The sequence below is a fragment of the Carcharhinus amblyrhynchos genome, chromosome 4, assembly GCF_965287045.1.
Source record: "Carcharhinus amblyrhynchos chromosome 4, sCarAmb.v2.hapA, whole genome shotgun sequence".
NCBI lineage: Eukaryota > Metazoa > Chordata > Chondrichthyes > Carcharhiniformes > Carcharhinidae > Carcharhinus > Carcharhinus amblyrhynchos.
In genome coordinates this window covers 135,539,440-135,556,138 of record NC_137327.1, presented here as the reverse complement: position 1 = coordinate 135,556,138, position 16,699 = coordinate 135,539,440, and the positions used below count along the sequence as shown (strand labels likewise).

Sequence of the window (16,699 nt, the reverse complement as noted above, 5' to 3'; positions counted from 1 at the left end):
GTCAAACACGACTCCCCCTTAACGAATCCGTGCTGCGTCTGCTCGATCAAACCATTCTTTTCTAGGTGCCTCGCTATTTCTTCTTTGATGACGGATTCTAGCATTTTTCCAACTACAGACGTTAAACTAACCAGCCTATAATTAATTCCCTGCCTTTTGTCTGCTCCTTTTTCAAACAGCGGCGTAACATTAGCCGTTTTCCAATCTTCCGGCACCTCCCCAGAGTCCAGTGAATTTTGATAAATAATTACTGAGGCATCCACTATCACCTCTGCCGTTTCTTTCAGAACCCTGGGATGCATTCCATCCGGTCCTGGAGACTTGTCCACCTTCAGTTCCATTAGTCTATCAAGCACTACCTCTCTAGTGATAGTAATCGCATTTAGGCCCTCATCTCCTACCATCCTTCTATCTTTAATGTCCGGCAAACTATTCGTGTCCTCCTCCGTGAAGACCGAGGCAAAAAACTTATTTAAAGCCTCAGCCATTTCCTCATCTCCCACCGCTAAATCCCCCCTCTCATCCTCCAAGGGTCCAACATTCACTCTAGCCAGCCTTTTCCTCTTTATATATTTGTAAATTTGTAATTGTTAAAATATCAATAGTTGTCAAAGCAAAGTTAAAATGACATTCTGTTTTATTTTTAAACAGATCCGAGTGATAAGGCCCCCAAATTATGCTGGTCCCTTGATGCTGGGATTTTTACTTGCCATAATTGGTGGACTTGTATACCTTCGGCGGAATAATCTTGATTTCCTATATAACAAAAATGGCTGGGCTTTTGTTGCCTTGGTAAGTGAAAACGAGAGTGCTCATTCCAGAATTTTTCCTGATTTGTCCCTTTGCTGGGATGATCGATTGCATGCCTGTATTGAAAATGACATACTTAAAAATAATTCATTGCTTCCAACACTACTGATTTCCATCAGTGAAAAGTGATGTGTTCTGGGACCTTTTATCTGAATCTTTTCCAACTAATGGGAGCAATGTCCCTTTCATCTAGAGACCCTGAAGGATCACAAAACTAGAATAAGTCTATAGTTCGGAACAAAATTTTCGCACCAATTAAAAACGTCATTTTTATCAAAGAATGTTTGCTATGGTAAATATCACAGGTGTAGTTGATGATGGGGCTGATGATGGCAGGTTTGAAAGAAGATGATAATACTTGACAGAGAGGGAACCGTTTGCAATAACAGCTGGAATGGGGAAAGTGAGGGAAAATGTGTAGTCCACAACTTGGTGGGTGTAGGGTCAAGCTCAAAGAAGGCACAAAGGGATATAGAGAAACTAGGAAAAAAATGAGAGATCTGTGCCAGGGCAGGTAGGAACCTCAGATGTTTAGCATGATGAACAAGGAGAAGGAAAGAATGCATTAGTAGCAGCTGATTGATGTTGCCAAATTTAATAGTAATTGAGGGGTCACAAACTCATTTGTTGGAGCTGAAAGTGGATGGGCAGGGGTGAGAACGTCATAAATAGCCTACTTTCTGGGCAAAAATGTTTGTAGCTGAAGCATGTAGGAACACAGTTAAAAGGCAGCTGTCACTGGTTTCAAAATCTGGCCCATTAATTTTCTGTTTTTCTCACTCAGTGTTTTGTACTTGCTATGACCTCTGGCCAGATGTGGAACCATATCAGAGGTCCCCCCTATGCACATAAGAACCCTCATAATGGTCAAGTGGTGAGTATTTCAATCTACTCTGATCTTCTAAGTATTTGTGCCCTTGCTGTAGAGGTTTTGCTGTTGCATTGAATAAATTTCCAATATATATGTATATTTCAACTGATTTAATCCCTCTTGTCGCAGTTGGAATTATAGATGCTGTCTTCTACCAAGCAATTTTTTTTAATACCATATTCTGCATCAAAATCTACACTGGAGCTCTTGTTCTACACAAACCAATGGAAAGGATGATGGACGAGTATGTCAGATCTTTTTCTTTGTTTTGTGGAAAAACATAGAGGGATATAAAGAGAAAAAAATCATTTTTTTAATTGTTATAAAACTACTGTTAGCCTTTGAGAGTGATATGATTCACCACCAGATGGTGCTTTGGAGATTCCCTTATAGAAGTTTAACAGCCAACATCAGAAAGAAAGCTGTCTAGTTAAAGAACAGCCCCCTGAATTATGAAATATTCTTTGCAATATGGAGCTGTACTCTGACTGAATTTTATGAACTAGAAACTCTGAAATCAGACTAGGGAGAAATAAAGGTTCAATTTGAAGTAATGAATTGGAGGATCCAGTTTTACTCACCCTGCCATGGCATGATTTGAGGGCAGAGTGGCCAAACTTTTGGGAAGGAATTTTAATGAACAGTGTTGAAAAATCTACATGAACATGCAGGCTCAAAAAGCCATTTTGAGAGCCCTGTTTAGCATTGAAGATCAAACAGTCCATTTGTCTTTGAAGTACTTATCAGGAAGGAATGTTACTGAAGATTTTGATCATGGTTTAGTTTCTGGTGAGTCATCTTAGTTTCTAGTATCCCATTTTAGAAATCTGGTAAAGGCTGTGTTTCTGTCAGTAGTAGTTGCCATTTTGGCAAACAGGAGAAAAGATTTAGATGCCGTTACAGTAAATGATTCAGGACTTAGTCTGTATTTCAGTTGAGGGATGGGAATTGAAGGAACTGCATTTTTTTAAAAATATTGATCTGCAATTGTTAAATTCTGTATTGTTGGTTCATAACAGGGTGACCTGATGAGTGTAGGGTTGCTACCCAGATGTTGTTCTTAAAAGAAGGCTACAATGTTCCCTCTGGAGTGGCATCTGCAGAATAAGATGAGATAAATAATGTAGCTGGGTTAAAATTAAAAGTTCTGGAGCTATTTTGTTTCAGCTTAAATGGTGACATGCATAACTTGTCATAATTGTAATGTCATATTTTCCATTTACACATTGTCAGATTCCAGAAAAATCATGAATTGCCTCCAAAGGATTCCAAATGGAATCCATTTGCAGGATTCAAGGCTATGTTATGTTTTGGGAGCATGTTAATTGATGCTGTTGTAAGCTAGAGATTGTCTTTGGAAGCTACCTAAGTTTTAAGTGTGCACTTGTGTCATGGAGTGGTCAGCTGTGGCTCAGTTGGTTACACTATTGTTTCAGAATCACACAGTTTTGGGTTCAAGTTCACCCTCCAAAACTTGGGCACAGAAATTAAGGTTGTCAGTAGAGTGTGCTGAACCCAAAACCAGAACTCCCTGGATGAGGAAAAAAAAAGTAAAACAAAAGTGAAAAAGTGTGTGTATGATAACTATTATGTTGAAAATACAAATGAGAGCCAGGCTGATGAGAGGAAGTTCAGAGGGAAATGAAGAAGGAAATGAGAATCAAAGAGACCTCAACAATTAGCATAGAGCGAGTCCAAAAGTCTGCTCTCGGCATGTATATAGCTGGGTAGTAAGAAGAGGAGGCGGTAGTTAAAGATCAAAAGGTGATTTATTATTGGAGACCTTGGTCATTGCTGAGGTACTAAATGAGTAAGGAGATACACCCAAAGCCAAAGTGATAGAGAAGGTAGTTGAGACACCAGATTGGCTAAAAATGGGTGACTTGGAGGTATTGAAAAGGCTGGCTGTATGTTAGCTGATAAGTCACCAGGACCAAATGGGATGCATCCGAGAATGATGAGAGAAGGAAGCATGAAAATTACAGAGGCATTTGCCATAATCTTCCAATGCTCCTTGGATATAGGGATGACACCAGAGCACTGCAAAATTGCAATTGGTGCACCCTTGTTCAAAAAGTAGTACAAGGATAAATAGTGTTTGGCTAACTTATAACAGAGAGATTTGATGAGGATAATGAGGCCTATGTGTGGTGTACACAGACTTCCAAAACGTGAGAGAACCAACATGCCACAGATGCATCTGTCCGCGACAGCATTGGTCAGAGTGACCACTGCATGGTCCTTGAGTAGACAAAGTCCTGTCTTCACATTGAGCATATCCTCTATTGTTGTGTGACACTACAATTATGCTAAAAAGAATAGATTTTGAACAGACCTGGAAGCTCAAAACTGGGCATCCATGAGACGCTGTGGACCAGCTGCAACAACAGAATTGTACTCAACCATGATCATGGTCCAATATAACCCCTACTCTACCATCAAGCCAGGTGATCATCACTCTTAAAATGAGGGCATGCTAGGAACAACACCAGGTTAGTTTAGTTTATTTATTAGTGTCACAACTAGGCTTACATTAACACTGCAATTAAGTTATTGTGAAAATCCTCTAGTCGTCACACTCTGGTGCCTGTTTGGGTATACTGAGGGAGAATTTAGCATGGCCAATGCACCTAACCAGCACGTCTTTCAGACTGTTGGAGGAAACCAGAACACCTGGAGGAAATCCACGCAGACACAAGGAGAACATGCAGACTCCACGTAGGCAGTCACTCAAGCTAGGAACCAAACTTAGGTCCCTGGCGCTGTGAGGCAACAGTGCTTGTCACTCTGCCACCCAAGTATCAGACAAGTAAAACTACAACACAAGACTACTTGCGTCCAGCAGAAAGTAATAGAGCTAAGCAATACCACAACCAATGGATAAGATCTAAATTCTGCAGTCCATCACATTCAGCCATGAATGGTGGTGAACAATTAAACAACTCACTGAAGGAAGAGGCTCCATAGATATGCCCTTCCTCAATGATGGAGGAGCCCAGCTAGCACATCTGTGCAAAAGATAAGGCTGAAGCAGTCACAAAAATCTTCAGCCGCAAGTGCTGAGCGGGTGATCCATCTTTGCCTCCTCCAGAGGTAAGAACATAAGAAATAGGAGCAGGAGTAGGCCATCTAGCCCTTCGAGCCTGCCCCGCCATTCAATAAGATCATGGCTGATCTGTTGTGGCTCAGTTCCACTTTCCCGCCCTCTCCCCATAACCCTTAATCCCCTCTCTTATCAAGAACCCATCAACCCGCTTCTTAAAAATATTTAGCGAGGCAGCCTCCACCACTTCAATGGGCAGAGAATTCCAGAGATTCACCACCCTTTGAGTGAAGAAGTTCCTCCTCAACTCCGTTCTAAACCGCCTCCCCTTTATCTTGAGGCTGTGCCCCCTAGTCCTACTGTCTTTTTTGAGCGGGAAGAGTCTCTCCACCTCTATCCTATCCATCCCATTCATCATCTTATACGTCTCAATGAGATCTCCCCTCATTCTTCTAAACTCTAACGAGTACAAGCCTAGTTTATTCAGCCTCTCCTCATAGCTCAATCCCCCCAACTCCGGTATCAGCCTAGTAAACCTCCTCTGCACTCCCTCCAGGGCCAAAATATCCTTGCGCAGGTGCGGCGCCCAAAACTGCACACAGTACTCCAGCTGCGGCCTCACCAATGCCCTATACAGCTGCAGCAAGACCTCCCTACTTTTATATTCAATCCCCCTCGCTATGAAGGCCAGCATCCCATTCGCCTTCCTGACCACCTGCTGCACCTGCAAGCTGGGTTTTTGCGACTCATGCACAAGGACCCCGAGGTCCCTCTGCACCGTCGCCTGCTGCAGTTTTTCGCCACGTAAGTAATAGTCCTTCCTACCATTCTTCCTACCAAAGTGGACCACCTCACACTTGCCAACATTAAATTCCATTTGCCATTTCCTGGCCCATTCGCCCAGCCTATCTAGATCCTTCTGCAGACTCTCCACACCCTCCGCACAATTTGCCTTTCCCCCAATCTTGGTGTCATCAGCAAATTTCGACACCCTGCACTCAGTTCCCTCCTCCAGATCATCTATATAAATGGTAAATAGCTGAGGCCCCAGCACCGACCCCTGGGGCACCCCACTAGTCACCAACCGCCAATCCGAATAGCACCCATTGACCCCCACTCTCTGCCTCCTATTTGACAACCAATCCTCTATCCACGCCAACACCCTACCCCCAACTCCATGTCCCCTGACCTTCTGCAATAACCTCTTGTGAGGTACCTTGTCAAACGCCTTCTGAAAATCCAGAAAGACCACATCCACCGGCTCTCCTCTATCCACTGCCCTAGACACATCCTCATAGAACTCCAGTAAATTTGTCAGACACGACTTCCCTTTAATGAAACCGTGTTGCGTCCGCCCTATCAAGCAATTCCCTTCAAGATGCCTCGCAATTTCCTCCTTAATGACGGATTCTAACATTTTACCTACCACAGACGTTAAACTAACCGGCCTATAATTCCCCGCCTTTTGCCTGGCACCCTTCTTAAACAACGGCGTAACATTAGCCGTTTTCCAATCTTCCGGCACTTCCCCGGAATCCAGCGACGTCTGGAAAATAACCACCAAGGCATCCACTATAACCTCCGCCATTTCTTTCAGAACCCTCGGATGCATTCCAGCATCACATGTCAGTCCACTCTGCACGATAACAAGAAACAGCTGAAGGCACCGTATACTGTAAAAGCTATGGGCCCTGACAATATTACGGCAATAGTACTGAAGAATTGTGCTCCAGAACTTGCAGTGCCGTAGTTAAGTGGTTCCAGTACAGCTACAATGCTGGCCTCCACCCAGCGATGTGGAAAATTGCCCAGGTATGTCGTGTACACAAGAAACAGGACAAATTCAACCTGGTCAATTACTCCCCCATCAGGTAACTGATGGAAGGGTTCATCAACAGCGCTACCAAATGGCACTTACTGAGCAATAGCCCGCTCACGGATACTCAGCTTGAGTTCCATCAGGGTCACTCAGCTCCTGACCTCATGACAGCCTTGTTTGAAACATGGACAAAGGAGCTGAATATCAGAGGTGAGGTGAGAGTGACTGCTCTTGACATCAAGGCAGCAATTGATCGAGTATGGCATCAACGAACCCGAGCAAAGCTGGAGATGACGAGAAACGGGGGAAAGCTCTGCGTTGGTTGTAGTCATCATAGAATCTCTACAGTGCAGATGGAGGCTATTTGGCCTATGGAGCCTGCATCAACAACAACTCCACCAGGCCCTATCCCCATAAGCCCACGTATTTACCCTGCACGTCCCCCTAAGGGTCAATTTAGCATGGCCAATCCACCAAACCCGCCTATCTTTGGACTGCGAAAGGGCAGCACACTGACACAGTGATTAGCACTGCTGCCTCACAGTGCCAAAGACTTAGGTCAATTCCAGCTTTGGGTGACTGTGTGGAGTTTGCACGTTCTCCCCATGTATGTGTGGGTTTCCTCCGGATGCTCCAGTTTCCTCCCACACTCCAAAGATATGCAGGTTAGGTTGATTGTTCATGCTAAATTGTCCCTTAGTGTCAGCGGATTAGCAGGATAGATACGTAGTGATGTGGGGATAAGGACCTGGGTGCAGTTGTTGCCAGTGCAGGCTCAATGGGCCGAATGGCCTCCTTCTGCACTGTAGCGATTCTGATTCAATGAAACGGAGCTCCTGGAGGAGACATGGGAGGAGACACAAACATTGGAGAGTGTACAAACTCCACACAGTCATCTGAGGCCGGAATTGAAGCCAGGTCCCGGGTGCTGTGAGGCAGCAGTGCTAATCACTGTGCCAACATGCCGCCCATACCACTACAAAGGAAAACGGCTGGGCGATTGGAGACTTATCATCTCAGCTCCAGCTATCTCACACATACATGGGGAGAACGTGCAAACTCCACACAGTCACCCAAAGCTGGAATTGACCCAAGTCTTTGACACTGTGAGGCAGCAGTGCTAACGTCACTACAGGAGTTCTTCAGGGTAGTCTCTTAGGACCAACAATCTTGAGCTTCTTCATCAGTGATCTTCCATTATAAGGTCAGAAGTGAGTAATTCGCCTCGTGACTCTCCAAATCCTGTCCACCATCTACTAGGCGCAAGTCAGGATTGCAATGGAGTACTCTCCACTTTACTGGATGAGGTCAGCTCCAACAAACTCAAGAGGCTTGATGCCATCCAGGACAAAGCACCCCAATTAATCACTACCATTTCGACAAACATTGGCAAGAGTGTGTACCATCAACAAGATACACTGCAGGACCTCACCACTGCAGCACTTTCCAAATTCATGACCACTACCACCTTGAAAGACAAGAGCAGCAGATACCTGGGAACACCACTACCTGGACTTTTCCCTCCCAAGTCACACACCATCTTGACATGGAAATCTATCACTGTTCTTTTATTGAAGCAGGGTCAAAATCCTGGAACTCTGTCCTCAATAGCACTGTGGATGAACCTACACCTCAGAGACTGCAGCAGTTTCAGACAGCAGGTTGCTACCACCTCTTCAAGGACAACTAGGGGTGGGCATTAAACACTGGCATAGCCAGCGACTCCCATGTCCCATAAATTAATTTTAAAGGTAGACTACAAAAACAATGAAATAATGATGAATCTTTCTATAAAACATTGGTTCAGCCTCAAATGGCATATTGTATCCAATTCTAGGTACCACATTCCAGGCAGATTGTGAAGACATTGAAAATTGTTCAGAAAATATTTACAAGAATATTTCCATGGAAGAGGGTCTTTAGCTGTGCAGGATAGATTGGAGAAGCTGAGGTTGAGAAGAAAATGTTGAGAAGAGTTTTGATGGAGTGTTCAAAATCAGGAAAGAATAGATTGTGAGAAACTATTTCATTTGACAGAAGTCAAGAATTCAATTTAAGGTGATTGACAGAAGAACTAGTGACATAAGAAAAGCTTTTTAATGCAAACTGTGGCTAGGTTTTGGAATGTACTGCCTAAGAGTGCGAGGCAGATTCAGTTGTGATTTTCAAAAGGGAATTCGATTAGCAGCTGAAGAGAAGACGTTTTCAGGGCAATAGGGAAAGGATTGGGGATTGGGACTTGTTGAGTTCTTGCAGAGAACCGGCATGTACGTGATGAACCAAATAGTTTCCTTCTGTGCTGTTATCTTTCTATGACTTCATGAGTTTCTGTTGATGAAAAATTGAGATCTAAATGTATTCTAAAATTTAGATAGACTATTTTGTTAGCCACTTGAGCAGTAGGGTCATAAAATTGAAATCTTAAATGAATGTGCCTTTAACCCTGTTGTTTTTTCTATTTGCAGAGTTACATTCACGGAAGCAGCCAAGCACAGTTCGTAGCAGAAACACACATTGTTATTTTGCTGAGTATCCTTTAGCCTTGACTGTAGTACAATGTTTTAAATATTTAAGAGTTGTCAGTGCACTGCTGAGAATCGAAGATGATCATTATTGTAATAACCATTTATTATTCACCAATAGATTGACATTGTTTACCACATTTATACAATTCCCTTTTACTACTGAATTTATATCCGTCACCCTTTCAGACTGGGAATTCCATATCACAACAACTTGCTGTCTTTTTTTGTTTGTTTCCTCATGTTACCTTTGGTTCTTTTGTCAAGCACCTTAAAGCCATGTCCTTCAATTACTAGCCATTTTACATATTTGTTCTATTGAAATTGTGCATTGTATTTTATGTACATTCCTACTTCTAGTTTACGTGATTATCATGAAGATGCAGAATCAAAAGCAACCCATGCATTCTACTCGCCACCTGGAAGACTGCCAACTTGAGATTTGAGTTTGGTTTGTTAATTAACTGACATTGACTGAGCTGCAGGTGGTTGAGCATCATCAACTCTGAGTTATTGCTGGATGGAGAGCTGAGATGAAGCACCACATATTTTAGGAGAGGGAATGGAATCAGTGATCATCTCCTATATGTCGATCATAACCTTATGATTGCAGAAATTTTCAACTTTGAAGCTTATTTGACTGGAAGAAATAGTATGACATCCAAAAAGCTCTGAAGAAAAACGTTATGTGGGTGTGACGTACAAAATATAAAGGTTAAAAGAGAACAAAGCACTATTAAAATGACTTTTCCACAGAATTAAAGGTGCAACATAATCAGGTTTTGTTATCTGGAATCATACACTGATTCAGCTCAAAAGGAGATCATGTGGCTCATTGTGTTATGCTCGCTGTTTGATAGAGCTCTCCAGATAAATTACCCTAACACCCCTCCACCCGCACTCATTACCCTGCCGTTCTTTTTTCTTTTCAAGTAATATCCAATTCCCTTCCACTATTGAATTTGCATCCATCATCCTTTCAGGCTGGGAATTCCGTATTGTGACAACTTGCTGTGATTTTTAATGTTTCCTCATGTCACCTCTGGTTCTTTTGCTTCGCACCTTAAAGCCATGTCCTTCAGTTACTAACCATTCTTCATATTTGTTCTATTGAAATTGTGCGTGGCATGTAATGTCATCATCAAATTTCCTCAAATCTTCACTGAAGTGGAATTACCCCAACTTTTCCAATCTTTCCACTTAACTGATATCTAAATCTCAAGTACCCTTTCTTAAACCTTGACACTTTTCCTAAGGTGTAGTATCCAGAATTGAACACAATTTCATCTGTGGCCTAAACAATGTATAGAAAGGTTCAGAAGAAATTATTTGCTTTTATACGCTTGATCGTTATTAATACTGCCAGGCATCCTAAATGTTTTCAGTTGTCTCAGCACAGAATTATGGAAGCTATTGCAGAGCAAATATTCTGTCAGTGGCCAATTGCAAACTTGTGATTCACTGATGCAATTTGTGAGACAATTGTACTATTTTCCAGTACTTCAGAAGATCCATTTTAACTTGAGAAAACTAATGGCACCAGTTTCAATTTGTCACAAGTTGTGGGACTTTCTCACCTTGACAACTCGGTGGTGCCGGTGAGATGTTACTGATAGACTTGGACTACCCTGGTGGTAATAGCTAGACTTAATATATTTGGTAGTGTTCTCGCACTTGAAGAAATTCTGAGACCATGTATATTTCCTTTGTAATTAGCTTGTGTTTTTCAGTAAATGAATCCACATTAACCATGTTCTGTAACAGTAATGAATCTGAATTTGCTGCAAGTTGCACCTTAACCACCAATTGCAGATGCTGCTATAACATTAGGCATGGTGCTTCTTCATGAAGCCGCAACATCTAATATGGAAATAGGCAAACGAAGAAGTAAGTACTTTAAATGCATCTTTTGTGTTGGCTAGTTGTTACTACAACTGGGCTAATGAGAGGAACTGTTATGATTAATTTTTGAGCATTCATTTATTTTGGCAAAAGTTTTTAATAAAGTATTGGCAGATTTTGAACATCAGGAAAATCTATTCTGATCAAAAACCGACTTCTCAGAACTCCAAACATCTATAACCATCCAAATGTTCCTCCACTCTTGAGAGCATTGACTTTTATTGAGTTATGAGTGATGTTAGTCATTTTTGGAAAGATAAATGTAATTATTTAATTGCTGCTGGACCTAATGAATTATGAATCCTCATTTTAACAGATTCAATTTATTACACCAATGAGAATGCTTCGTTTTCTTCCCCCATGAGATGAGCATCCATTATATGGAATGGAGTTAGTGTGCTGAATTCTTTAAAAAAAGTTTATTTATTAGTCACAAGTAAGGCTCACAGCAACAAAATTATAGTCAAATTTCCCCCAGTCGCCACACTCCGGCGCCTGTTCAGGTCAATGCACCTAATCACGTCTTTCAGACTGTAGGAGGAAACCGGAGCACTCGGAGGAAACCCACGCAGTCACGGGGAGAACAGGTAAACTCCACACAGACAATGACCCAAGCCGGGAATCAAACCCAGGTCCCTGGCTTGGGTCATTGTCTGTGTGGAGTTTGCACGTTCTCCTTGTGTCTGCATGGGTTTTCTGCCACAGTCTAAGTGTGGCGCCAGAGTGTGGCAAGTAGGGGAATTTCACAGTAACTTCATTGCAGTGTTAATGTGAGCCTTACTTGTGATTAATAAATAAACTTTTTTTAGAATTCAGCACACCAACTCCATTCCATATAATGGATGCTCATCTCATGGGGGAATAAAATGAAGCATTGTCATTGCTGTAATAAGTTGAATCTGATAAAATGAGGATTCATAATTCATTAGGTCCAGCAGCAATCAAATAATTACATTTACCTTTTCCGAAAATTACTAACATCATTCATATCTCAATAAGAGTCATTGCTGTCAAGAGTGGAAGAGAAAATGCTAGAACATTTGAATGGTTACAGATGTTTGGAGTTCTGAGAAGTCAGTTTTTGATCAGAATAAATTTTTCTGCAGTTCTGAATTCAGAATTCTGCAGTTTTTTTCCATGAGAATTTTCTTCACCTTTTTTGTTGCATTAATTAAATTATAATCCCATGTCTTCTCAATAATCCATGGTAACAGTACAGGAAATTTGTGAAATAAATAAGGCATACATACAAATTAGGAGCAGGAGTAGGCTACTTGGTCCCTTGAGCGTGTGTCGCCAATCAATAAGATCATGGCTGATCTGATTTTAACCTCCACTAAATATTCCTGCCTACCCCCAATAACCTTTTACCCCTTTGTTAACCCAGAAGCTATCCAGCTCTGCGTTAACAATATTTAAAGATGATGCTTCCACTGCCTTTTAAGGAAAAGAGTTTGAGATGCTCAGCCCTCAGAGAAAAAAACATTTCTCCTCGTCTCCATCTTAAAGAACTTGTTAAACACATCTTTATTCACTGTCATTCAGAGAAGGAGCATTTCCCCAGATTAGTTTTCATTCACAGATAGTAGTGAGAAAGAGGAGGTCTGGTGGTGCAGTGAGCCACATCCCTGCATCTGAGGCAGAAGCTATGGGTTCTAGTCCAGGATTTGATGGCCAAGGATGGTTTGTAATGATGCCAAAACAGGTCAAGAATTAACTTGTAAATCCCTCCAATGTACAGCAGTGGCAGGTGGTAAGAATAGGAGCGATTCCTGGTGAACTGTGTAATGGAAAGAAATTGGAACCTCTATCATCGCTATCTGTAGTCCAGACTACAGGATGGTTGCTTGCCTTTGAGCAGAAAACCAGAAGTAGGGCGAAAAACAAATGTTTTTAATTTATAGTGATGACAATAAGTATGTCTAGTACTGTGATTAAATGTAATGCAATATTGCACGTCGTTAATGATAAAGGTGCAAGTACCAACACACCCTTTTAAACATCAGACAGTTCTAGCAAATGAAACATTGCACCACTTTTTTCTTTTCCATTGTCTTGATTGCTTCGTGGGAACTGATTGGAGACGTTACATAGTTAATGTTTTTTGATTGCTGATATGCTTAGTTTGTACAGATGTTATTTCAGATCCTTTTGAATGCCTGGTTCTGTCATTCTTTATTATCAGTTTCCCTGATAAGCTGCTGGATTTGACAGTCTTGTACAAAATATATCCTTTTTGATTTCAACTGTATAGTTTCAGCTTCCAAGACCCCACATAAATCTTTTCGAGAAAATCCTTATGGAATATTTCTGATAAAACTCTCTAACTAGTGGCCTTATTAAGGCAACTGACTAAGAACAAAATGCTGAAGTTGCTGTTAAGAGCAATTAAAGGTAAAATGATCTATGTAGAAAGGAAATAAGGTCTTGGTCTATTAAAATATGGTTTAAAAGCAAATGTGCATATTATTGAGATAGATTTAATAACCGTGTGAGACTGCAGTGGGTTAGTGACTAACCTTTGTTTTTACTTTTTACTCTTCAGTTTTGTGTGTGGCAGGACTAGGACTGGTTGGATTTTTTTTCAGTCTGATGTTGTCCATTTTCAGAGCTAAATACCATGGATATCCATACAGGTTAGTTGTGAATATATGTTGGTGGGATGTGTAATAATGTTACAATGACTGAATAGTTTATCAAAATTAAGATCTGTATTTGTTAGATGTATACATTTCCATTTCAAACAAGAATTGCAACTGTTTTTCCCGTTTGGTAGGGTTTCTGCTATGAAACCTTTCTTTCATCTTTTTCAGCAACTTCTCAACAATTGATGTGCAGCTGTGATTAGTAATGGAGATATTGCGTTGTGTACACTCACATTTGGAATATGTTAGGCTGGTTTTTAAGGCCTGTCACAAGTAATTTTTGTTTCTCATTCTCCTCTGTCCGTGCCATATTAGTTCCAGGTGTTTAATTTATCAAATTTCAGCAGAGAATCAAAAGGAGGCCATTTGGTCCATCGAGCCTACACCAACAATCCCAGGCCCACCCATCCCCTATCACCGTGACCCTATGTTTTTACCCCACTAACCCCTCCCCCGATAGGGGCAATTTAGCATGGCCAATCAACCTAATCTGCACATCATTGGACTGTGGGAGGAAACCAGAGCATGCAGAGAAAACCCACAGAGACATGAGGAGAACGTGCAAACTGCACACCAAGACGCCCAGGGCCGGAATTGAACCTGGGTTCCTGGCACCGTAAGGCAGCAGTGCTAACTGGGGTGTTGAAAAATGAGAATACTTTTCTGTAAATAATCTCAATTTATCTCCATCATACACCTAATATTTTTGGAGTTAAGGTATCTTGAAGATATCGCACTGTTGATGGATTGGATCTGAACCAACCAATCCTCTAAAATCTCATTTTAACTCGATCCCACAAAGCTTCGGATACTGCTTCATGGCATTGTTCATTTGAGCAAGCAGTTTGGTTCATTTACGTGATTTGGAGTATTGGGTCAGTCATTGGCGATTGGAATCCTACCAATTCAGCTCTATATAATATCAAAAATTAATGGGTTGAGAGGCCCTATCAGGATGAGAAGTGGGATACTTACCACTGCTCCTTGTCAGTAGGTTTATACAGTTTTGGCTAATTAAACTCCAGTAGCACACAAGTACATGAATAACGTTGTCAACCTGGATCTTATCCCTTGGCAAGGGCAGGGTTTACATGAGAGAAAATTAACCTTTAGAGATTCTCCTATTGAACACAAGTTCTGCCTGTTAGGATTTCTTTGGAGACATTTAAACATGGTTTCTATGTCTGTCTCACATGTAGCAGAACAAGAAATTAAGTTGCTTCTGTGATGAGTCCGATTTTAAAAAAATGGTTAAATGGCAAAGTTTTTCTGGAGTAAGTATTTTTTGTTTGAAGTGTTACTTAATTTTGTACAAGAAGACATACTTTTGTTGGGGTGGTACCTGGTTCTTTGTAAATCACCAATTTTTTAACAACATGGAGACTCGGGTTGAGACTTCTTTGTTGCTGGGCCAATTTGATGCTGCTCTGTAGGAATTGGCAGGTTAAGCTGTGGGATTCTAGAAGTCTACACTATTACTTGGGGAGTCAGTAAAATTCTGGTAACTCTAACATTTGTGCAAAGCGAAGGAGCATTTTGAACAATTGCAGGCTTGCATGTAAGTGGAATAATTGCATGTGATACAGCATGTAAAGTGCTATTATTGAATTTGCTTATGTCAAATTTACCAGAACATGTTAGTAAAGTACAGAATGTTCACTAACAATCTATTTTTTAAATTCTGCCATTTTATCTTTTTTGCATTTTTAGCTTTCTTATTAGTTGATCATGGAGTCATGGGCAGAAGATAAGACAACACCCTGGCTTGAGAAGTATACACGAAAATATACATGGCGAGTTTAGTTGCATTTCAACTGCCTCCCAATGTTATTCCATTCGAGGTCTCTCAAAGGAAGACTTGAACCAAAGAGAGCCTATAGTGCCTTAGTAGATTTTTAAGTTTACTGTCTGGCAACAAAAATATTTTAAAAATAAAACCATTTCCTTATGAAAATACTTCAAGGTATCTGTGGACAAAATAGAAAATAATTAAAAATTGATTTGCAGCTTTCAGAAAAGTGTGCAATTTCTATTGACTAAAGTGCCTTAAATGGAATTGTTCAAGACTCAAAGGGCTGATTTGCATACTTCTGAATTTATACTAATTGGTGAAATGTAAAATTGAAGTAAGTCGACCTAAAATGTTACATTTCATTGTGTATGTTGGGTCATTTTCTTTTTACAAATGCTGTGAACCTGGCTGTTCCATTTACAATAAAGAGTTAACTTGATGTCTGTGGTGTTAATAACTGGGAGCGAACTTAAGTCTGTAAGTAACATTTTTGAAACACCTTGATGCTTGTGTTATCATCTGGGAGTTTTTTGAAATGTGATTGACGATTGAGTCTGACTGTTCATGGAGAATTTTTGATGCAAAATATTAATAAGTTAAATTAAATGAGTGGGGAGTGAATGGTGCTGTTACCTCAAGACTTGGGTTCACAACCAGAAAGATGTTAGTTGATTGAAAATGCTGAGCAAGATGCTAGCTTAATGCCTTAATTTTTTTTATATTAAATGTAAATTAGGTACTGAACTGAATTTCATCTGAATGTAAAATTAGATCTAATTTTCTTTCTAAACATTTCTGATGAATGTAATTTTGTACTCCATAAAAGGGACAAATATTCCTGGAATGAAATAACACACTTTGCATCTAATACTGATATCAGACATCTGTTTCAGCTATAGTCTGCTACAACTGCAAAGTTAATGCTTCTCCAGTCATAATCAGGAAGGTTCTGGGCAGTCCTTAATCAGAATTTCTAGATCAGGAAAATCCCCCAAGTTACTACAATCCTGATCACAATTCACTGAACACAACTAAAAATGTATGTGGGAGTGATAAAGAGGAATAAGTAGATGAGAAAAATGATGCAACAACATTTGAAGACATGGAAGCAAATGAATTCTAATTATGTTCTATGTTCAACATGTAGCTCAAATTCCCTCAATGTTAGTCTTGGGTTCTTCGAAGACAGTTTACATTGTGCATGAAGACAGCGAATTGAGGGAATTGACTGCAAGTTTATTTAGTGAAGAGTAAAGCGCATTACAGCTACAATGTACGTTGAATGTAGAACTTAA

General features: G+C 40.6%; 1 protein-coding gene across 1 annotated transcript in view; it reads left to right on the top strand.

The window, feature by feature from the left end:
- LOC145342387 (dolichyl-diphosphooligosaccharide--protein glycosyltransferase subunit MAGT1-like) overlaps window positions 1-15,843 on the top strand; it is a 31,415-nt gene extending 15,572 nt beyond the window's left edge. Inside the window, exons 5-10 of the mRNA XM_080187924.1 lie at window positions 652-792; window positions 1,595-1,684; window positions 9,009-9,072; window positions 10,878-10,952; window positions 13,513-13,603; window positions 15,323-15,843. Of these exons, the coding sequence (XP_080044050.1) occupies window positions 652-792; window positions 1,595-1,684; window positions 9,009-9,072; window positions 10,878-10,952; window positions 13,513-13,603; window positions 15,323-15,338 (477 nt within the window). The 3' untranslated portion in view covers window positions 15,339-15,843. The remainder of the gene's footprint in view (window positions 1-651; window positions 793-1,594; window positions 1,685-9,008; window positions 9,073-10,877; window positions 10,953-13,512; window positions 13,604-15,322) is intronic.
- Window positions 15,844-16,699: the final 856 nt, after the last annotated feature.